General features: G+C 37.0%; 1 protein-coding gene across 3 annotated transcripts in view; it reads right to left on the reverse strand.

Annotated features, from left to right (window-relative positions):
• The window catches only part of ACTN2 (actinin alpha 2), a 73,391-nt gene that overhangs the window by 19,447 nt on the left and 29,656 nt on the right, over window positions 1-24,288 (reverse strand). Inside the window, exons 4-15 of one of the 3 annotated variants that reach the window (XM_021390149.1) lie at window positions 24,187-24,273; window positions 23,138-23,225; window positions 20,999-21,077; window positions 17,881-17,962; window positions 14,518-14,603; window positions 11,791-11,883; window positions 10,447-10,677; window positions 9,222-9,369; window positions 7,825-7,975; window positions 1,994-2,102; window positions 1,489-1,629; window positions 916-1,098 (exon numbers count right to left, since the gene is read on the reverse strand). In XM_021390149.1, the coding sequence (XP_021245824.1) occupies window positions 916-1,098; window positions 1,489-1,629; window positions 1,994-2,102; window positions 7,825-7,975; window positions 9,222-9,369; window positions 10,447-10,677; window positions 11,791-11,883; window positions 14,518-14,603; window positions 17,881-17,962; window positions 20,999-21,077; window positions 23,138-23,225; window positions 24,187-24,273 (1,478 nt within the window). Of the gene's footprint in view, window positions 1-915; window positions 1,099-1,488; window positions 1,630-1,993; window positions 2,103-7,824; window positions 7,976-9,221; window positions 9,370-10,446; window positions 10,678-11,790; window positions 11,884-13,324; window positions 14,604-17,880; window positions 17,963-20,998; window positions 21,078-23,137; window positions 23,226-24,186; window positions 24,274-24,288 lie in introns of those variants that run through there. The other 2 variants (XM_021390147.1, XM_021390148.1) reach the window with 2 other exon arrangements.

Genomic DNA, 24,288 nt, shown 5'->3' on the forward strand with positions numbered 1-24,288 from the left:
CATTTTCTGTTCTTCTGGCAGGCACCCACTGGCCTATCCACTGGCCATTTCTCCACCATTTCTGTACTAGCACCAACACATATTTTTCTTGCCTCATCAAGAAGTCAAAAGAAGTCATAGGTAATACAGAGTGATGGGAGCAGGGAATGTTGTGAAGTTAACCAAGCAAACAAATGGGAGAGCATACTGTAGAAAGTTCCAAGAAATTTAGGAGTGGAGTAGTAAGGGATATTACAAGGACACTGTAAAGGAATATATAGAATATGAACAATACAAGTGGGACTGGAGTTGGAGTGTGATATAGGACACAATTTGTAAAAAGACAGCTTCACTAGCACTACTGATCACAGAAAGAGTTCATTTAAATGCAGACGAAACCTCTGAAAGTTTTGTTGTTAACGTCAATAGAAACATTCTCTAGAATTGGGCTCTTGTTCTCATTGTAACTACCAACATATATGATTGAAGAAAACTGTAATCTACAGAACTGGAAATCTATGTTATAATTAATATTAAATCACTGAAATATTTCAAAATATTTTATATTATAAACTTAATATATCCCCTCTACTACTTCTTTCATCTTAACATCAGCTTCTCACACAATCTTTTAATTTTAATGTACCTTATGGATGCAAAATGTGTGTATTGCATTTAATATGGTTCTAGTGTAATACATGATAACTTGATTTTATCCTGCCACCTCTTTCTGCTGTCCACATTAGTAAATATATTTAAGAATAAATTTTTAATTTGTGCCAGTTCCACCAGTTTTTAAACAGTGATTGGTTCATTCTGGCATCTGATGATCTAGAAAAATTTACAGATTTATTGTTAAGTTCTCTGAATATTCTCAGTATTCCTAAAACAAAATACTATGTTACGATATTCTTTTATGTATTTAGCATACATTACCTTTTCCCACTTGGTACGAATCTCTTCCACAGTAACAGTGCTGTAAGGATTGCTTGCACTTATTCTCATGCTGTAACTCTGAATAACTTTTTCAACTTCATTCTGGATTGACAGTATGGCCTGTCTTTCACCATCTGCCTCTGGCAAAGTAGCTTTAAATTGATCATGTGCAGAGATTAAACTCTAAAATCAGAAACAGAGAGGGAGACCATGAAAATTGTAATGTTCCTTCCGACATCTGGAGGATCTGCTGTAAATAAGCACAGTTCCTTCTCTCAGACTCCCAGACACCCTGTCTACATGTATCTGTATGTATATGAAATAATACATGTAGATACATTCATGAAAAAGCCATCATTAACTTTATCAAGACTGTTATTTCTTCTATGACCTTTAGAATACTTTCATGCCAATCAAAAAAAACCTTATTTATAATAGAGTAGACATAGTCTATCACAAAATAAATGTCAGGAGAGAACATCTCTTCAAGAAAGAAAAAGTTTCTTTTCCCATCTTTCCTATGACTGTAAGCAAAACAAACAAACAAACAACAAAAAAAACCCAACCATTTACCTGAATTTCCTCTATGCTATGAACAATAAACATGTCCTGTAGGTCTTCCATAGCACCTTCCATCCAGTTGTTGAACGGAGCAGCTCTTTTGGCAAACTCAAGGTGAAGCTGATCAATTGTTTCAAGCAATTTCTCCGTCCTCTGTATAGGTTGGGAAAAGTAAATTCCTTTATTATTAGGGGCAAGACCTAATTCTACACACATACGTATGAACAAAGTCATGCTTCATCTTTTCAAAAGCAAACGATTACATAATTGACTGATTTCACCACTTGCTTTAAGGCAATAGTACTAAAGATACTTTCATATCAGGCATTAAAAAGGATGCATTCCTTTCAAGGGTAACAGATGAAATGACTTGTTTTTCCCATCCCTACTATTTTAAGTATTTTTGTTATTGTAATCTATCTGCAAATCAGTTAAAATCTGCTTATCATCCTTTAGTTATTTCTTTTAAGTATAAACTCCTCCTCTCAGCTGAGCTGATCACTGTTATACGGTTTACCTCCAGTGCCTCTCTCCTCTTCTGAGTAAGTGTTCCCAAGCTGTCCCATTGGTCACATATCTTTTGGCATCGATCATTGACACTTGCAGCATCGTGATAGTCCAGTTCACTAAGAAAAAGTGAAGACAAAAGTCTGAGCAACTTTCTGAGAGGCAGGAATAGCTGCACTGTGCATGCTATTCCACTGCCCTTCAGTAATTCTTCCCTTCTTTTTTTTTTGCAGTATTTCTCCTCCAGGTAAGCAAGTGTTGCATGTAGTCATGCATGATTTAAACAAGCCATATTTCAAGAAGCACAGCACAGAAACAGGATCAAACTCTCCCATTGTAAGAAAAATTAGGTATCCATTTGTGACATCCAAGTATTAAAAACAAGGTGCATAACCATCACTGTTTCAGCTTTTCCTGCAGCACAAGTACCTTGGTCTCCTGAAGACCAGAATGCTTCAATCTGAAGCTTTATCAAGTTCCTGGAGATTGGTAGTGTTAAAATAAATGGCCTGAAATATATTAGCTTCATTTGAAATAATCCAATGATCCTTTCCAGACTAATATATTGAGAAATTACAAGGGCTGCTCCAAAAGCAGTGCCTCCTATTTTATTCTGTGAGCCCACAAAATCAGAAGCAGATGTTGGTGGTATGGAAGTAGAGGTTGAACCTTCCCACCAATATTCCATTACATTTTGTTGCAGTGTGACAGATGGCAGCAGAGGAGCAATCTGACACAATGGTGTCTGACATGGAAGTGCATATGAAGCAAAGGCGTGGAACTGAATTCCTCCATGCAGAAAAAATGGCACCCACTGACATTCATTGATACTTGCTGAACATCAGTGGAGACCAAACAGTGGATGTGAGCACACTGAGGTGGTGGGTGACATGTTTCAGCTGTGGTGATGGTGACAGTGGGTCACCTTCACTGGTAGAGATTTTTACAAGTGTGTCGTGCAGGCTCTTGTTCATTGCTAGTGAAAATGCATAGCTAGCAATGGTGACTATGTTGAAAAATAGTGTTTGGTAGCTGAGAATTTGATCTATTGAATAGTGTTATTGTGCTCTTTGTATCTGTTGTAGTCTTCATGGAAATAAAAAGGAGGCATTACTTCCAGAGCAACCTATGTATTTAACTGAGAAACAGACCTCAGCTTGTGTTCAAGGCATAATCTACCTTCAACGGGCTGCCCAGATCTGGGGCACAGGGAACAATTTTCATCTTTCTCTCCAGGAACTCCTCACCCACTAGAACTGGCTAGGTACAGGAATCTCCAGACTCAGGTTTGCCACCAGTGCAAATTAGTCCACTCAAAAAGTAATGTAGCAGTTAGCATTGCTTTTTCATCTACTTAATATGCTTTTATTATCCTCACAGAAAACAACTTATTATGCTGCCTTGACTAACTTTTTAAGATATGTCCTGAGATTCTACACCATTTCAAACTGAATTTTGGATCTCAGTGACAGATAATCCCCATGGTTCTGCTGCAGCTATCATGACCATAATAAAATATGTGTTAGGTACTTCAAAAGCTCATTTTTATCAGTGTATCATCATTCACTGAATTTAGCTCTTGGCTGCTCCTTGAGGACATTTTGCACAGTACTAAGCATTAGAGAGATTATGATTATGTGACAGTATGGCAATATGAAGTTAAGATTTACTCTAAGGCTTGAACAAGATGTTAAATGCAGATATAATTTGTTCTATCCTTTTGAACATCCTTCTCTAGGCAAGTGGCAAGAGGAATGTACAGATCGCTTCCTCCAGTAACTTAGAGAATCACAGAGGGTGAAATGGGAGCAGAGACAGTTTTCCTCTGCGAAGGAGGCCAGGGGCAGTGCTTATCCTTTTTCCTCTGAGTTCGGTAGGAACAATATGGTTAGGGATAAAACTGAGAAACATCTGGATCATTCTGTTTAAAAGAGGTTTCAGATATGCTGCAATCAATTAATCTTTGAAAGCAAAAAAATGCTAAAACAAGTGAAAATAAAATGCCACAACAATTAAAAAAGCAACTCAAAATTGTAAAAAAATCCCATTATTAATAAGGAGAAAGCTGCCCACAAGGACTACACATACTACACAAGGACTCCTTAACTCAAAAACTTGCTTCCTCCTTTGGAGTAAGCCTTTTTGTTAACCTTCCAGGGACGCAATAAAAACCAAGTATTTGTTAAGAAATTTTAAGTCAGGAGCTTGGACGTTTGGATGAAACAGGCTATGACATATTTTATTGCTAGAATGTTTCAGATGGAAGTTATTTTTTGCATTTTAGCATACTGAGGCTATTAGGTGATCCTGTGTGAGCTGTGAGGTCACTAAGTGGATGGAATGTGGAGAGTTGTATTCTGGTCTCTTTTGGTATACTTAACCTAATATACCATAACAGGGACAGGATGTTTTTCCACATGCTGAGAGTACTGCAAATTACATTTTTGCTTCAAGGGATCAGTTAACTCCTTTTCTTTATTAGGATAAGGGCAGGTGTCCTTCCATGAAAGTGAGGGACTGATTTTACCAGCTCTGTTCAAAGTCTTGGAAGGTAATGTTCAATGTTTCTGCACCAGATCTACCAGAGAGGTTCAGTCATTCCCGGCAGGATCTCTGCTATCCTACTACTTCATGGGATATTTGCTGTGCAACATTGAAGCTGTGAAGACACTGGATTTCATATTTATTACAATTTGTTTTCTTATCAAGCATAAATAAAGCACTGCTGCACATGTGTTACAGAACTTCCATGAGAACAGCCTATTTGGTCATTTGAAATCTACAGCTTCTGGAATTTAAAAATCATGAAGCTATTTTTATTTATCTTACATATAATTCAGTCTTACCTTTAAAGAATTAAAAATTTAGGCAGATTTTGTCCTGATCCAGAGAAGCATTTAAGTATGAGCTCATTTTAGGAACCATGACAGTGTTACAAAAATAACCTGCTGAGCACCATGCTTTAGCACTGCTTCATAACCAGGCTCATATTATAATATCATGCACGTAAGCACAATTTGAGCCCAGGTTTCCAGAAGCAAAAAGACTCTTCAAAACAGTATGCGCTACAGATAGTTGTCTTCTTGGCTGAAAATAAGCGATGGATATACAAGAAACTACATTCTAAAAACTTTTATCTTGATTACTGAAAGCACTGAAATGAGCACACAAGACCATAAGTGAATTCAGCATTTCATATTATGGCTACTCTAGTTCTGTTTAGCATTTACAATGTCACAAATGGCAAGTCCCATTTTAAAAATCCCTAACACTTTTTCCGGCCTTGTATACAGTGCCAACCAAGTCTTTCCATACTTCACTGGCAAGGATTTCCAAGTCCATACAGGCTAGAACACATAACAGTCCTATATAGCAGCATCCTGGCTGGAATCACCTGCTTCACACACACACACACACACACACAAATCAACAAACTTTTAGTAACTTTACCTCACAGCTGACTTAGCTGCTGCAGCAGAAAATACCAGAGCAGATAAGAAACTGGTGTGGTTCAAGGTCACACAGCAATTGTTCAGTTTCAAATAGCAACATTAAGCAGACAAGAGATGACTAAAGCAAAACATGGAGGTGTACTGACTTGTAATTTAGACTCAGATGATCATGATTCCTGTAAGGGTCTGATCCAGTGATTAAAAAAACCAACAATAAAATACCCACATTGACTTCAGTAGGCTTTGGATAAGGTGCCGGTGCACATTCCTTAGCATTCAATTATTGCTCAACATTTCAGTGAAAAAATAAAAAATATGACTGGAAAAAGAAATTAGTTTTCCTCCATAAGTTCAATGGCTCTCTGAAGAACTGTGCTATGGATAAGTAATTAAAATCAACATTTAAACAGAAGCTGCCCATTTGCTTGCAGCTAATAATAAAACTTGACATTTATAACCTTTCATTCAGTACTCTCCTTGGGCACTAAGTCTTACTAAGCTAGAAAGTCTCGGGAAAAAACAGCGCTGAATAATGAAAATACTGGACTGATAGCTGTATTGTATGGATTAGAGGAGACATTGAAATAGAGCATCTTAAAAGCAGTGGGTTTTCAGCACCTTTGGAGCCAAGGCCACAGATATCTTGTTTAACTTCATACAGCAAATTACTGAAACAACTGAGAAGAGACAACCCTAAAATAAACACGATACAGTGTTCACTGGCCTCAGCAAAGGTAAAGGACACAGGGTTCAAAATGCTGGTAAGCAGATGCTGTACTATGTATATTACATTCCCAAAGTTTTTATTACTTGCAAAGCTGATGCTTAATTAACAATAATTAGGTGTTTCAGAAACATTCTCTAGTACAGAAGGAACAAATAACTTCACAGCAAAGATCAGGATATGTCAGAAGGTGTTTCATGAGCTGACATACCCAGTGAAATCTGCATCCTCTGTATTTTTGAGATTTCTTTCATACTAACTAAAAGACAGCATTTACTCTGCCCACCGTACTTTTCTTTTCCTCTTGTAACCAATTATTATTAAAAATAGGATTTTTCCTCTAAATCCATTTTAATTATACAGTTAATGTAACTGCTGCTGCTAATAGGTATGAAGAACATTTTTAGTTAGCTCTTGGGTTTTCTATTGGTTAATGCACGTGGAGCTGTTTATGATTTAAGGTCCTTTACAAAGTAAAAAAAAAAAGAGGATATGTTTTTTGCTTTCTGAGTACTAGCTGTTTTGACTGTTCAAGGAGTCAAGAAACTGAAACTTGGAGGCTTGAAGCCACAAGGAGTCTGGGAATTTGATGCTGGCTCCTCTTTCAACCACTAATGCACATTTGTTCCTGTTGGCTTTGCAGATTTGTACTGTGGGTGAGCAACGAATTTAATGATGTGCCAGATGTTAAGATCAGGAGTAGTGCTACTGATTTACAATACAAGACCACTGCAATTAACTGCATAAGATTATAAAATCGAATGTCCTTAGCTTGGTGCACACATGAAAATTACTTTACCAGAACAGAGACATCATTATCTAACACTACAGTCCTGTCAGTGTGGGCAGAGCTTTGCTGACAAAACTGTGCCTCACCCATGTTAACAGCCTTCCCACAAACAAAAGCAGACTTACGGTAAAGACAGAGCCTAGCCACAGTAACTGCACCAACGCTCAGGACTTCTGTTGCCACAAAAGTGTCTGTTAGGCAGGGGCCTTGGCTTTTCACACCTCTGAACTACCTAGCTGATGTCAACAATACAGATCTAGCTACATACATTGTGGAATTGTTCTCAGCTTTGTTCTCTGGGCATAGTACGCTGAGTGAGCAGGAGAGGTTGTGTGTTTGCTTGCCTTGGAGTACACTAGAGACAATTAAATCTTCAGAGATGTCATTGCATGACCCAATACTGATATCGAAAGGATCATTTAAGGACATCAACTCTTTCTAAAGGACCAATATACCTGCGGGAAAATACCAGATTTTAAATTGAAGATGTTTGATCTGTAATTTGTCTAACTGGTATTATTTTTTAAGTTAACAATTTATAACGAGTACCTCTCGGCAGACCGTATGAACTAAGAAACAGACACCTTTAGCATTCCCATGAACACACAATGGACTCATTAGTAGAATGAAACGACTATTTTCAAATTGAATTTGAAAATGTTTGCTTTCAAATATTTTTGGCCAGTTGAATGTCTATATTTGGTTGGGAGTAGAGGGGAGATGAGGGAAAGGTCTCAGTGACCAGCTCAGATAATATACTTATGAAGCTATCTCTGGAATTCTTACGTTGGTACCTATGACACTATCAAATTCATTGGAAAGAGTTTATCGCAAAGTTAAATGTCAGCAGCTGCAAGCCTTTAAATGGAACATACTTCAGCTCCTGGGCAATGGCAGCGATCTGTTCCACCCTGTCCTGGTGAGCAGCCAAATCGCTCTCAAAAGCCTCATGTTTCCTTAACATGGCACGGACTTCTGTCAGAGACGCAGATTCATAATCCTTCTGAAGTAAGATCTGCTCTTTGCCTGAAAGAAGAAATTAAATTATTACTCTGTTTTTGCTCATTTATTGCTTAGAACAATTGTAAATTTAGTCAACTTTTTGGAGCTGAGGGATGGTCAAAATCACATGAATAAGATGAAATCCCTTCCCCACTGAAATGAGTGGCAACTTGTCAGCATAACAGCGTTGATTAGGAAAATAAAATATTTTTAAAGATCTCTCAGTAATCCCTTGATTCTTGCATAGGATTATTATACATGTCTAAAATAACTAGTACTGCATTACTTGAGAAACTGGCATAAAGTGGTATATTAGCAAAAGCTAAGGATCTAAGCTATTCTGACAAGTCTTTTAGAGTGTATTACTGATCTACAAAACCAGAAATCACACTGCTATGCTCAGCTTCACTCTTACTAATGAACTGTTACTCTTTTTCATGTTCTGCTTTCAATTCATTATTAATTCCAGCACTTTCCTGCCAAAATTAGATAGAGATACATGGCTGCTTTTTGCATGAATTACTGAATTGTAAGTGGAAAATGCCAACATAGCTGCAAGAGGCAAGAGAAGCAAAAATGAAACCAGAAACTGAAATATTACTCCTCAGTAACTCTGGTGTTGGACAACAATCTATACAGACAGCCTCTACGACTGCAGCTCACCACATGATACTACATAGCTCTGCAGATTCTAGAGCCAGAAGGGACTATTGTTTCACTTGCTACGTACAAGCTTATGTGAATTTTTCCCTGTTCAATAGCCATACCATGTCACCATGAGTAGAATATGCTCCGAAAATAGGCTCTCAGGGCTGATAAACACTGTAGTTTCTTTTCTAGTATCTGCTTGGTAGCCTTTTACTGTTATGCATGCTTCCAGCAACCGTGTTACTGGGTAGCCTCTTTTACTTTCACAGTGTGAAAAGACTCTAGCTGGAAAAAGCCAGAAGCATGGCAGAAACAGGAAACTGGTTGTCAGGGCAAAAAAAAAAAAGAAGGATGATAGAGTGTCACTGTGCTTAATGGTGTTGACTCATTCTCTTAGTGGAAAAGAGTACGATTTTTACAGTTATATTTCATTAGCAACATGCCTACAAATTAGGACCATGACTGTAGGCAACAGAAACTGCAATTTTATCTTTTAGTACTTTACTTTTCTAAAGCTGTCCAAGCTAATTTTTAGAGTGCTCCTGTTCGACAAATATCCATCATTGACAGTTCAGCCTTGAAGGTTAAAATGTGAAAAATGTTAGAAGCCATCTCTGCTTACCATATGCCCACTGCTCGTGAGTGGAAGCCTTCTGTCTAAATTTCTCAGCCAAGTGTTCAAGTCTTTCCAGTCTTCGTATTTCATTCAGTAGCCACTCTTCATAGCCTTTCTCAGCTTGTTCAAGTCTCTGCCAAGCACCAGCAATATCCTGTTAAGAGAATACATGAGAAAGAGTGAATGAAACCATAATCTCTTTTTTATCCAAATTCACGGATTTCTGGCTCACTCACAGTTTTTCTCTGAAAAGAGAAGTCAGTATGCCCTGATTTTGCCAAATATCAGAATCATAGAAAATGTCAGTTGTCAGGCAGCTCTGGAAGTCAGATAGTGCAAAACAGTTGCACCTGACAGAGCATCCCAACCAAGTGGGTTCAGGATCATGAAAGAATCCTCTACACAACTGGTTTTCAAGCATAACTGTTTGTTCAGTGTCTTCATGACACATTAGTTTTACCTCACATCTTCCATGTACATGTTCTTTTATGATGTAGTTGTGTTTTATCAGAATAAATGTGCTGTGCTCTCAGAAGCTGACAGTAATAAAACAATTGGTATCAAGAAGATCTGATGCTTATTTTATCTGGAATACAAATTCATTTCATTTTCTATGGTGTACAAAGTTTTGTGATTTTCCTTAGAAGCTCAAAGGGAAACTGAAGCGAGAGACCCCTTATTTTCTGAGTATGGGACATGGCAGCCACCCTTTGCAAGTAATGTAATCATCTGTTTATAAAATCTAAGCAACAAAAGTACAGTGCTAAAACAGAGTATAGATACAGGTTTGCTGTATTCCACAAGAAATGTTCTGACACACAGTAAGACTATTATTATCTTCACTGACATAAGGAAAATACAGATTTGAATTTTAAATAACAGAAAAAAACAAACATTTTTTGAGCCTTGGCTGTTCCTCTGTATCTGATGAGCAAAACATCAGTGAAATCAGTGTAAGTTTTGCTTAAGTAAACTAATATTCCCAGAGAAAGCTCCATCTCAAGACAATTTGCTACTGAGGAGAGTTTTCAAAGAGTGAGGAGGATGCTTAAAGGAAATAAAGATTTTAGAATGAAAGGGAGTGTTTAAGAGAGTGGTTTGATATTGACCAAGTGCAGCAAACCAAGGTTTCTGAGGATGGCTTAAAATGGTAATTTAGTCCTTCATACTGAAATTTTTGTGAGAATGTTGGTAAAAAGGAGAATGGAATATTGATGCCTCCTTTACTTACCGAAACCATTTTTCCCTCTGATGGCATGAAAGCTGGTCGATTGCTGATTCTCAGTTTTGTCTGCAGGGTGTTGAAATTGATCTCCAGTTGGCATTTCTCTTGAACTTTGGGAGGTTTGTGTTTGCGGCGGTAGTCCCGGAAATCCTCTAATTTCTTCTGCATAGCCTGCATTGTTTTTTCTGGGGTCCTGTTTTCCAGCCAAGGAATTGTCCTGCGAATCCATTCTAAAAGCTTTCAAATCAACACAAACAACTGAAATTAAGGCAGTGGAAGAGCAACCAAAAAAAAGATAATATTGAATGCATAAATTTCAATCATGTTTGCTCCATCTTACTTTTATTAACTTCAGTTGGTGTCAGGGCCCTAATGGCAAGTAAGAACAAGATTTTCTCAACAGAACAATAAATCTAACTTTCTCAGACATTCTAGATATTTCTGGAAATACCTTGACTTTCAGGGTATGAACATGGACATGCATGTAAGGTGACTCCAGCTAATTAAAACACAAGTTACCCAGCATCACTGGCCACTTTCAAAAGTATTGGTCTTGATGTCTCAAGTAGTCATAGTTATGTGATCAGAATGAACATCAGTCAAGCAACTCAAAACATATAAAAAATTTTATGCAGAAATCCTTAGTACTAGTCTCTTTGTGTCTATCATCTCAGTATGTATTTGCAGGCTGTGCATTATAAAGACAAAAAAGATCTCACTTGTGCATTACATATCTGCAGTCCTGACACAACAGATTTGCCATGTACCCAGAAAAGACAGGAGAAGCTGATTCAGAAAGTCTGCAGTACATACTTTGTGAAGAAAATTTATATGACCTGTGCTTTGAAAAAAAAAGTAATCTTCTGGTAATAATCAGAAACAATGCAAGCAGTGTGCTTTCTCCTTCATTCATTGGCTGCCTGTGTTCACAGGCGTTTTGTGAACACCCTGAGACCTTGTCCAGGTGCAGCTTGCAGTGCACAAAGCGAATGGGCTTGCTTGGAGTAAAAGGATCCTGTATGTTCCACATGTGGTGAAGGATGAGCTATCATTGGAGGTTACAGAGACAGGAAGCTTAGCCCTAAGGCAGCCCCATGACAGTCCCCAGAACACCCTTTTTGGCACAAAAACAAGACTGAATGACTTGCTGGAGGTCACACAGGAAATCTGTGGCAAAGAACTGACCTGAAATTTGACATTTTGGGGATACTGAGCTTTGTACCCTGCAACTGTGAGATTCACCTTCAAGATATTTTCACTTTTATGTCTTGCAGACAGTGCATGAATCTTTCAGCTTTCAGTATTTCATGAACATAATTATCACCATGTTACAGAAAAGGCTGCCTTTACCTCACTTGCAAGTCTCTCATACTCTTCCATCAACCTCTCATTTTCTTGATTCACAGCAAGCACCTTACAGATCCGGTTTGCTGCAGTCTCAGCCTATAAAATATAGCAAATAAACAGGACATACTCGTAAACATTCTGAGAAAGGTACAGGCTTGGAGAAAGAAAATGTGGCAGCTGCAAATAAAAATCACATTGGTTTATAGTTGTTGATTAATGCTTCGTGGTTACCCTCCTTCTGTACTCACAGACTCCAGAGATCTTAATGAGGCATAGATTGGTACAGAAGTCACTGAGTCATACAATGAAGCCTTACTATACAAGGGGGAATTTCACACTGTTAATATAATTGTTTAATAAATATTTTATTTTCAAAAGCAACTTAGATCATTCTTAAAGTTATCTTATTAGGTTAATTTTTTTAAGTGCACTAAAAAGGTATTAGGTTTGTTAGCCACACGGGAAATGCTTGATGTAATTCAGGAGACCCACGTGCACGTGCACCCTTGAAAATATATACAGCTTAACTACTGATAGCAAATCTTTTCTAGACTCCTGCCAAATTTATTTCTGAAAGCACTGTAGCTCTGCTGTATTTAAAATTGACATTAATAGCTTCACATCACAAATTTATACTTTCATACAAATGTGAATCTGAATTATATCCAGTCAACTAAAAATCTGTTACAAATAGTATTTGGAATCCTTCTTTTCCATTAATAGCAAAATCTGCACACTCAGATGGAGGAGTGCACAACAGCGTATCTGTACTACAATATGGTGTAGGAGGCCTACCAGATAGCAAGGGAAATTCAATTCAGAGGAAGAAGGAAAAACATCAACTACTTTAAGAAATTTTTTCTCTCCACATAAGTTAGATTGTGTCCATTTGTGGGCTAGAAATGTATGAAGTATAACAGTCAGAAATGCAACATTTATGATAATACCATCCTGTATAATAGATCTCCTGCTGATGTTCTTGCTTCTTATACTAACACTTCCATCTACAAATAATCCCACTGGCTTCAATGGGAGCCAGGTGCAAATACTGCAGTGGACAACTTCTGTGCTTCTCCACATTTCTAGGCAGCCCTAAATTACTACTCAACATGAGTAAGTAAGTCTAGAATACTCTCAGTCTCCAAAGGTCAAACATGCTTTTATGCAGCAAAAGCATGAGATGTTGATGTGGCAACAGACAATTCCTTTTCACAGCATCTTTGAATACAGTTTTTCTGAAATGGTCTTTACAATCTCAAAACAAAGACACTCAACATTAGAATCACAAATGTCTATTAGAATAAAATGGTTCAACTTGCTACACAACATTTAACTAAAACAGTTTTCATGTTGGTTAAAAAACAAGTATTAGTGCTCAAATAATACTTGCAATTGTTAATTAAAACAGCAAAATACAAAATTAGTGAGGTTTTTTTTTTGGGGGGGGGGTTGTTTTTTTGTTTTCTTTTAAATATAAACTAGTGGAAAAGTGAAACAATCAAAAACACAGCAACCTGAAGGGACAATTGTTTAATACCTGCTCTGCTCCAGCAAAAGCATGGTAGAAGCAGGACACATATGTCATGATAGCTCTCTCATCGGGTTTGGGAGTGTTCACAATATCTATACGGTGGGGGAGAAATGAAAACAAACAAACAAAAAGGTACAAGGAGTAGAGTGAATAAATGAAAGCACAACATAGTTGTCACTGTAAATGTTTTCTTGTACATAAATAGCTCTGTACTCTGGAAAATATACAAAGCTGAAATGAATACAGTTTTAGTTTGATGGGCATTGACAGAAAAAAAAAATCCATACTCTAGAAATTCAACACAAGCTCTTACAAAAATGTGGAATTTTTGATCTTGCAGTATTGTCACAGAGGAAATTACCTTAATTTTAAAAGGTATAATAATTGCATAATAATTGGCATAAATACCTCACTGGCTAACACAGAGAAAAGACAAGCTAGATTTTGATCTGAAGAGATGTTCTCTGGAAGCTACATATGGATCAGTTTTAACTTTAACATTATATATCATTACTCCTTGTATTACTAATGCCTAAAATATGTCCAACTCTCTGATTTGCCTTGCCTTTTCTACTTTCACTTCTTCTCATTAGAACATGATTCCAGAGCTCTTGTGAGATGTCTGTATATTTTCCTGTTTTGTACAGTATTGATGTTTTATGTTGCTGATTATACTTACCATCGAGTATTTAATATTTAAAAAAACAATCCTGAAAGCATAAGAAAAGGATTCATTTTCTGAGCATCTGTCATGAAGATTTTTACGTATGTAACAAGAATAATATCCAGCAGGCAGAAAAAGATGAGATTCTGCTATTGGAATAGCTTTTTCACTATGCGCTTATTTTCTTCTAACATTTTTAAGGTGCTTCTAATCAAAGCACAGAAGTTCAAGCAAAGGATATTGAATAATGTCCTACCAAGACCAGTATTCAGATGTCAAAAACCTACTGGATATTATTAGTAAATATACAGAAAGATGAGAGAGGAAAGTTTGTTTCTACAGAACAAACGGATAGACTACTACTGGCTCTACAGAGACAATGTCTCACAGAGAAAATGAGGCAACAGGAAATGAGGTCAGCTCTAAGATGTGGTCCTAAGAACTAGTGAGGGAAAGATCTGAAGAGGAAAAAAAAATTGCTGAAAGAAACAACAAAGAAGGTGGAGGGTGAGATCTGATCTATCTACAACCTCACCTTCTGAGCACCAGCAAATGCATGGTAGTAACAGGAAACATAAGTCATAATGGTTCTTTCATCAGGTCTGGCAGTGTTTACTACATCTGTGTAGAGAGAAAATGGTTTACTGCTCAGAAATTCTTACAAGATACTTCCATTAAATTATGCTGATGATGCCAGCTCAGTGCTACAAGGATTAAAAATAAATATATCATCCTTCAGCCTGACTCAATTTACTGATTTCACTGTGAAGATACCTAAGCTTTAGGAATCAAAAATAGAAAATATATTAGTCTCTTTGAAATGGTATAGCATCTGAAGATGGAGACTATTCAGAAAGGTATTGCTACTTTCTGCTTTGTGGAAACTTCCAGAGCAGATGGCATGGCACATAGATCTACTGGGTTCAGTTTCACTGCCACTCCAGAGCAACTTCATCTAAATCACTACAGTAATTCTACTATGAGAAATACAGCCATTGACAGTCACAAAATAAGAGTATATACTGTATTAGCAAAGGGTCCTTGGGACTGACAAAGTACTGATGTATACTGGAAACCTGCAGAACTCCTGCAGTTCAGAAATACATTTTGTGCTAAGAAAAACCTAGATAGTAACCGTTTTGCTATTCCTGAGCCAGCTAGTCTCTTTAGTTAATAGCATAAATCACAGAAGAGTTTGGCTTGGTTGACTGATAGCTTTATCCCTATTAGAGCAGGAAAGATTAAAAGCATAGAGAGGGTGTGACTGAGATACGAATGCATTAGTAAAAACTGACTTTTTTGAATACTTGACAAAGGCAGAAAAAGGTGGTTTTACAAAAATTATGGTTGAATGACAAACAATGCTTATGCAAGTCGCAAAGATTTCTGCCAGTGTAGAAGTGGAAAGACAGTAGTGTGCAAAGAACCATAAATGCAATTACAGTTTTAATAATAACAGTGAGATTTTCTAACTTCGGGACCAATCTATTTACTGATTTGCATCAATGTCACATAGTTCAGAAGAAAACACATTTCCACTGAAAATACAAGAGTAAACATTGATGACAAATACTCAGTGTGCTAGAAGAAGCATGATTTCATTCCCCTCACATCCCTGGCAAGAATAATACAAAGGTCTAGAATATATAGGAAGTCTGATGGGGGTGAGGGTGAGTAAAAGAGGGGCAGGATTTTTTCTTGCATTTAATGTTAAGAGAAAAATGAGTGAAAGGAGAATGATAGTAGATGCTCAATAGTAAGGAGGTATCATGTCTGTTTACTCCTTGCACAGTGTTTCAGAGTAAAATAATTAAGTGGAGCTTGAAAGGGGAACTGCAATTCAAGTAATTAAAAACAATTGTGCAGGTGAAACCAAGAAAAATATTCAATTAAGAGGTTTTAAACTGGATTTTCAAACTCATCCTATACTGGCCTAACTTTCCTACCAAAGACTTTAAGGGAAGAGGACAAGACGAGTTTACGTACTTTGCATAATTCCCGTGTTATCACCACTCTACTGACAGGACTCCAGAAGCAATCTCTTGGAGAAGAATGCTTTGAACTAGTGTAAACAAATTCCAGTATTTTAGCACTGTTTTTTTGCCTGGAGTGCAAAAGGCTGGTTATCTTGAAGAAATTCAGGAAACGTTAATATATATCTTCTAATACAGATATATCTATTGAAGAAAATCAAGAAACTTTAATATGTATCTCCTTGTTATTTGTAAACAGATTCTAAAGATTACTGGAGAAACCAAACATGAAGCTATTCATTAATGCTGATTCCTGCAAAAAGTTTATACTTAAATGTCCAAATGTCAAATCTAAAAATTGATTTGAGGGATGGACCACTTGCTGGATAAGGAATTAGCTCGATGGTAGCACTCAGAGAGTTGCGGTCAATGGCTCAATGTCCAAGTTGGAGATCAGTGACAAGAGGCATTCCCTAGGGATTGGTGCTGGGACCGGTGTTATTGAACATCTTTGTAGGCGACATGGACAGTGGGATCAAGTGCACCCTCAGCAAGTTTGCAGATGACACCAAGCTGAGTGGTGCAGCTGACATGCTAGAGGGAAGAAATACTATCCAGAGGGACCTGGACAAGCTTGATAGGTGGGTCCATGCCAACCTCATGAAGTTCAACAAGGCCAAGTGCAAGGTTCTGCATCTGGGTCGGGGCAATCTCAAGCACAGATACAGACTGGGTGGAGAATGGCTTGAGAGAAGCCCTGAAGAGAAGGATTTGGGGGTATTGTTTGATGAAAGATTCAGCATGAGCCGGCAATGTGTGCTTGCAGCCCAGAAGGCCTACTATATCTTGGGTTGCATGAAGAGAAGTATGACTAGGGGGTCAAGGGCGGTGATTCTGCCCCTCTGCTCTCAAGAGACCCCACCTGGTGTAATGCATCCAGTTCTGGAGCCCCCAACATAAGAAGAACATGGAGCTGTTGGAGAAGGTCCAGAGGAAGGCCACGAAGATGATCAGAGGGCTGGAGCACCTCCCCTACGAGGACAGGCTGAGAGAGCTGTAGCTCTTCAGCCTGGAGAAGAGAAGGCTCCGAGGAGACCTTATAGTGGCCTTCCAGTACCTGAAGGGGGCCTACAGTAAAGCTGGAGAGGGACTTTTTATAAGGGCAGGTAGTGACAAGATGAGGGGAAATGGTTTTAAACCGGAAGAGGGTAGGTTTAGACTAGATATTAAGAAGAATTTCTTTACTGAGAGGGTGGTGAGGCACTGGAACAGGTTGCCCAGCGAGGTTGTTAATGCTCCCTCCCTGGAAGCATTCAAAGCCAGGCTGGATAATACTTTGAGCAACTTGATCTAAAGGGAGGTGCCCCTGCCTATAGCAGGGGGGTTCGAGCGAGATGATCTTAAAGGTCCCTTCCAACCCAAACCGTTCTATGATTCTAAATGTGAAAAAAAAAAAAGCTTCCCTCAACCTAGCTCTTTCACAGAAGTCACGTTATCAGTAGTGTATTTTGAAAGGTATTTCTATTTCTTCCTGGCCCTCTCATTTAGAAATGTAAATATGCTTTAAGCTGCTAACAGTTGTATTTTCTTTATTAATCATAGATTATACTTTCTTATAATCAAGGATTATCTTTTCATTCTGTATTTGAACCTCATTCGTCAATAGGGCCACATGCTGAGGTTAGGGTCCAAAGTGCTACAATAACTACAAACAATAACAAAAGAATAAGGCATGATGAAAAAGTGAGTGAAATTATCCAATATATGTAGAACAAGAAGAAAAAGACAGTTTGAATACAAAGTGGAAAGGGGAAGTTTCTCCATGACCATTCATGTGGAAAGAATGTTGAAAATTTGCTAGATAGAAAGCAACAGTTTTATGATCTCTTGCTTATGAGTAATGCAAACTTCACTATAGCTCTCACCTTCTGCATCCAACATCTTAGGGATATCCAGATGTTTTTCAGCAATTTCCATGGCAAGGTTGATATTTCCTATGGGGTCATCCTACATGAAAAAAGAAAATACGAGTCAAAGATACAGGTTTTTCTTAGAAGAAAGATTACGGCAGTAGGTACACTAAAACTCACTCTGTTTTTCCCAATTGTAAATCAGAATCAAAAATACTGTTCTACAAAAAGCAGAGTATGGGTATATGGCCTTTTGATCTATCTACTACTATTCTTTCAAAGGTAAACATTAATAAGACACTAGAACTCTCTAATTCTGTATTCTGTATACATTCCAATACATTCTGAAGGGAAATGTAGATAACATATGCAATGTGTATTCATAAAGAGCTAATTCTAAATGAAGCATTGCAGTAATACATACAGTCAAGGTCTCTGGTCTAGCAGAGTATACTAGACTGTTCATCACAAAATTAGTTCTGCACACTTTGACACCTAGTAAACATTGTATTACAATGACAAAAATTCTATTGAGCTAACAATTTCTCTGTTGGTCCAGTGTATGCATGGAAAGAGGGAAACACAGACTGAACAGTTACCCAGATGGAGCAAAATCTCCTAGTTTTGACTTGGATAACCAAATCTCTAACTCCTGTGTGAAAGCTAAATTTTAGAGATGTTGAAAATCAACAGTTTTCTCTTGTTTAGGGATTTTAATTTTGTTTTTTTGAAGGAAAAAGAAAGGAAGCAGTAAGCAAAATTCAGTCAAGCAGTACACATTTCATTTCTGATGCTACAGATAATTTCTGACAACAGAAGACCGTGTCAGATGAGGGACGCTCTTAAGTCAGCCTTCTAATATCAGCTTGGAGTGAAAATACCCTATGTGAAATGGCAGTTCATGCCATTAATGCCATTATTATTTTCAAGTATTCAAAAACTGCTAAATGATCACAGCTACTAGGAACAATGTCAACGTCTACAGAGATAGTTTAGAAAAACAGGGCAGAAAAACAAATTTGGAGAAGCTGGAGGGGACTGGAAAGAGTTAACAAGCTTGCTGCAGTGAACAACACTTCTGTTTGAATACAAAAACTTCCTGTAAAAGGATCTAGACTCAAGCATGCTTCTTTTGTCACTTTGAAATGAACTTATTAAGATTAGATGTAATGAAATGGGAGTAATTACTTAGATTTCACATATATATGCCAGGTATCATAAGTAATAATGCCCTAACAATTTGGTTTTAGTGGAACACAAAGTCTGTAATTGTAAGTTCTCACTTCATCGTCATTTAGCAGTTTTAAGCATCATTGACATAAGATGAAATCTGGACAATATTTAAAACCCATTACCTTATTTCTGCTGTTACATGAGACACTATGTGTAATACAATATTTACTAAATGTGAATACAAAAACTTTTACTGAAATTAAATGGGAAGAAAAATACTAAATCTGAAACCTACTGACTTATTTAAGACACTTTGCTTATGGATGAGTGATGGGCACCTCCTATTTGTGTGCCTGCTACTATGTCAATGACTAAATACTGCTCCGTAAGGAAATAATTTTATTTAAAATCAGCAGATTCTGGAGATCCCAATCACCCATACTTTTAAACAAAATTATAAGCCACAGTAACTAAAACTCTCTGCTACAACTAGAGAAATACCTTATCTAACTTTTCATAGTCAAGAAGATCTGGCCTGTGTCTATGAATAAGGGCGCTGAAAGCAAGGCCATCTTTCCAGCTACAAATTCACACAAAGCACATTGGTGAGAAAAATAAAAGACAGCATGCAGGAGATAAGAAACCAAGAAACAGGACACCAAGACAGCTGTTAATGTAACCAAAATGAGTAGTCAATCAAATGCAGCCAGGTCAGAAAAGCAAGATCTATTTTAGGATTTTTCTGCATGTGCTTTACGTGCCACAGCTCAGCCTCAATTTGAAACCTGACCTGTTCTTATTTTGGAAACCTCTAAAAGGGAAATAGTAATGCTGAAGCAGATCTGCTTATGCGCTATTCCCTTTTCTTAGCACTCGTATGAAGACTGTTTTTTCCAAGAAGTTTTTTTGTACTGTGTTCCACTTTTCAAAGCACAAACTGAATCAGACTAACTTGTTTGTGCCATGCTTGAGCACACACACACACACAGGTAGCTTAGTTATTCCATGCATCTGTCCGTCCATTGGAAAGTATGTATATAGAATTAGAGAATAATCTGGTATTGACAATTTATTGTTTGTCCTTTTGTTCAGGTCTGCAGTTGTTTTAACAACTGCCTAAGTTAAACATTGTGTAAGTTCATTTAATTTTCATTAAAATTGAGGATCCCAGCATAAATTTAACATATAAATAAAGCAGACAGTTTTCAAATTGTCTTACTTCTTTCTGTCATCTTTTCCCTCACAAAAGGCTTTCTCATAAGAGCTGATTCCGCTAGTAAAATGAATCTGTCATAGAGGGGCACAGAATGAAAAATATTATCTATGATTTACCAATTTCTCTCATCAATTAGAAGTGGCACTCAAGACATTAAAACCATGATTAAGTTTTCTATTTTACTGTTATTTACAAAAGAATGCAAGATATGCTTATTTTAGAGAAAAAAAACCTATGGGTTTATTGAGAGCTAACATGAAACACCAACATACCACTGTCTTTTCAGTTTTTGTTCTTCAGTAATAGGATCCAGAAATTCCAAGATTATTACATGATTTTCATCACTCACTCTCAGACCAAAGGAGTTTGTATCTTTTAGAACAAATACATTTTGCCACGTAACAAAATGGGTCTGTAATCCCCAATGTATCAGCTGTGAACTGAGAAACCAGTGTATTTGATTTAACATCCATGCAGCATGCCATAAAAGACAAATTGCCTGGCTGCTGAGAAATGGATTTTCTACAATTAATACTGAAGACATCGAGTGGAAAGGAAAGAAAGATGACAAAGGACTGCCACGGCCTCCTTTCCTCCCAATAATATTTTTGGAGCGAGCACAGAACATTAGTTAGTTAGAATTAGCATGCACTCCTCAGCTTCTCTTTCAGAAAACACGCTAAGCAAACCAGAAGTAAGCCAAATCACTGCAGTACAGCATGCTCTACCGTCTAGACTATTGACCTTATTTAGCTTGGAGTAGTCAATAAGATCAGGCCGGTGTCTGTGGATAAGTGCACATAATCCAAGGCCATCTTTCCAGCTTTACAACAACAAAAAAAAATAGGATGGAAAAGAATATTGAATAGCAGAATACTGTAATAGCATTTTACAGTTTGATTCTTGCTCAAGGCTTAAAATCAAGCAGGAACCCCCCTGTTAAATCCCAACAATTATTTTCTATCAACTCATTACTCTGAGCTTTTGTCACTGTACACTTTCTCCTACAGTGCATAATTTATTCTGTAGTCTGTACACACTTAAGGATTCCATAATACTTTCTATGTCATGTACAACAGACCCTGATTTTCATTGCTTAAATTAAGCAACTTTCCAGGATAGCTCAAAGTATACATTTAAGAAAGTGCATAGTCTTCCATTACACTTACAGCATGTTTATGCAAAAATAAAAGGAGAACAAACCTTCAATTACTTGAATTTGCTTAAGTAATTGACTTTTTCTATGTCAGCTATTTCAGATAATTTTAATGACGCAACTATGTTGTGCTTATAGAAGTATGAAGTCAAAAATCAGTTTATTTAAAACATTTCACAGACATGACAGGTCAGGCTTGATGTCTGACACTTCATTGTGACTTCACTTCCACTACCTTTCAAGGCAAGAATAGGAAATGAATAGAGTTGTGAATAGCATCTATTTGGAAAGATTATGAGAGGTTCCTTTCAGCTAGAAGCAATTATTCTGAAAGATACTTTATGAAAACAGATCACTTGGACTGTGGGTCTGAGTTTGTATGCTGTGCAGTAACTCTGTGATACTAAAGGTGTTAAGACTGCTACAATCCCTGTCACTGAGAAGTCTACGTAAATCATTTAAATAATATAACCATATTGAATAAAAATGTAATATAACTAAGCAGAATGTACATACATTGTATAACATAAAAGTCATTCAGAAGATAAAACTGAATCAAAAAGTGCATCAAAATAACAAGAATTTTCCAAAAGGTAGAGACTAAAATGGTCTGGACAGCCCATTGTATAGCAGTTGTATAGGAGCAAAAAAAAAAAAAACCCACAAATCAAGGTACTTCTGTTCAAGTATATTCCCATGTATCAGAAACAGCATATATATATATATATATAAACACTAAGATTCTGATACTGTAATTTACAGTACTCCCTGCATTCATAGGAAGCTTTACTAAAATATATTGCTATACTTTCAAGGAAAATAACACATTACAAATTTCAGATTTCTCAAGGCAATACATGGACTGCGTGTCAAATTCTTTCATCTGTGGATGCATGTGTGAACTGTATCTTCTCTTTCACTATATGTGCTCTCGGAGCTTCACGTGAAGAATAAATTCTAAAAAATCCAAAACATTGTAATACAGAGCCCTTGTAAGTACTTCAGAGGTTTCAGGGAAGGTAAAATCCCATGGTTAAACAGTGCAAATGGCGAATCACATTGTTTTATTGGGTGGATCACCAGCAGAGCTAAAGGAGCTATCTGAGTGAAATCCCAAAAGCAAGCAGCCTGTGTATGGCCTGGAGATCCCTTTACAGGCCTTACTAAACGTGCAGAACCATGGGGCTGGAGCTTCACTAAGTTCTGCAGTTAAGGTAATGATCCTGATAATGAAAATGAATATATTTTAAGTGCTACTGTTTGGTAATAGTTACCTTTTTTGTCTCCTTATTTATAATTATTTTACAAAATAATGAAGTCACGTATTTCATTTTGATGAATCAATGTGCTGAACACATTGGCATTTTTGCCAAGAACAATTTATACCTACCTGTGGTTCTCATTTGAAAGTAATCATTTGTTAAATCATATCTAAGTAGTACTTAGATATTCCCATATACAAGGGACGCCTAATACTATTATATGTTCATTATGTGTGGAGTAAGGATTTTTTGTCTTAAACGCTAGGTACATAAGCCAGGGTAAATAACGCAGAAGGCTAACCAAAGTAAGACTCCAAAGACAGATCATAAGAATTTGAAAAAAAAGCCCAGGTTAACAGTGAAGAGTGAAATTCTGCTGTCAAATACACCTACACAATTGTGGAAAAAAAATTTGATCTAATATATGTTAGACTGCTTCTACCTCTTGAAATAATGAAAGTTTACCTAAGATGGAAGTTCTGAATGTTCACATTTCTGTAAGGAGCAGTTTTTCTTTGACACCACAGCAGCAGCCCTTCTTTGGCAGAGGTCTCTGTAACAGACACCAGAGTGTAAAAAATGTAGAAAGAGCTCAAGTAATTCTTTTCTTCTCATCTTAAATGTGGACGTTCATCTAAAACTGGTTAGCATAAACTAGCATCTAATCTTAAGAGACAGTCATGCAAATGGACTAGAGAAACTCCATTAGGACGCAGACACCAGCTCAACTGGAACAATTCAGAATCCTAGCCTGCACAATATTTCTGGGATGTTAGGAGTTTAAGAAATTACATTAATTGGACACCAGAATGTAGGAAAAATATTGAATACAAATGTAACAGAACTATACATAACAGATTCAGCTGGTGCCTACATGAAATGTGCTTGTGGTCTCAGTCCATTTGCTTATGGAAAAGAATAAATACTGAAGAAGTTATCTTCATTATTTCCACCCTGTAAGCATCTGAGTCAATGAGACTTCTAGGTCTACAGTTAACATTCCACAAATTATGGGCAGAACAGCATGCTAACCTTGAATTGGCACTACTTTTGTTGAAAAATGAGATTAGTTTATAGAAATCTAGCATTTTCATGGGCTAGACTTGTTTTAAAGAATACTGTAACAACAGCATACTTTTTGGAGACAGTTACCAAGTGAAAGTTAAGAAAAGAACCTGAAGCAGTGGGAAAAAATGTGATAGAAAAGGGATATAATTAGATAATATTTGCAAAAAAGGATAGAAAAGAGTACAGCACAGTTTCAGGCCACTGAAACTCATGAACATAGGCTTGTTTCTATCTCTCTTATAACTGAGAGACATGCCCAGAACTTCTCCATTTTAGGAATTACTTCTTCCCTCCAGAAATGGATTTTGTCATGAGGTAGAGAACATGCCATATCGCTTTCTGTGAAAAAATAATTCATTCTTAGAACATTCATCTTATTTGCATACAATCTATTTAATAATATTTTTAAACAAATTTCCTATTTAACGTAGTTGCATTACTCTTACCTTCCACTGAAATATCTTGTATAGCAAAGCGAAGGATGATGGTCCAGATCATACCCAGTGTCATTTTCACATTGCCGTCAACAATTTCTAAGGTGGAAAAAG

This window comes from Numida meleagris, chromosome 3 (genome assembly GCF_002078875.1).
Source record: "Numida meleagris isolate 19003 breed g44 Domestic line chromosome 3, NumMel1.0, whole genome shotgun sequence".
NCBI classification, from domain to species: domain Eukaryota; kingdom Metazoa; phylum Chordata; class Aves; order Galliformes; family Numididae; genus Numida; species Numida meleagris.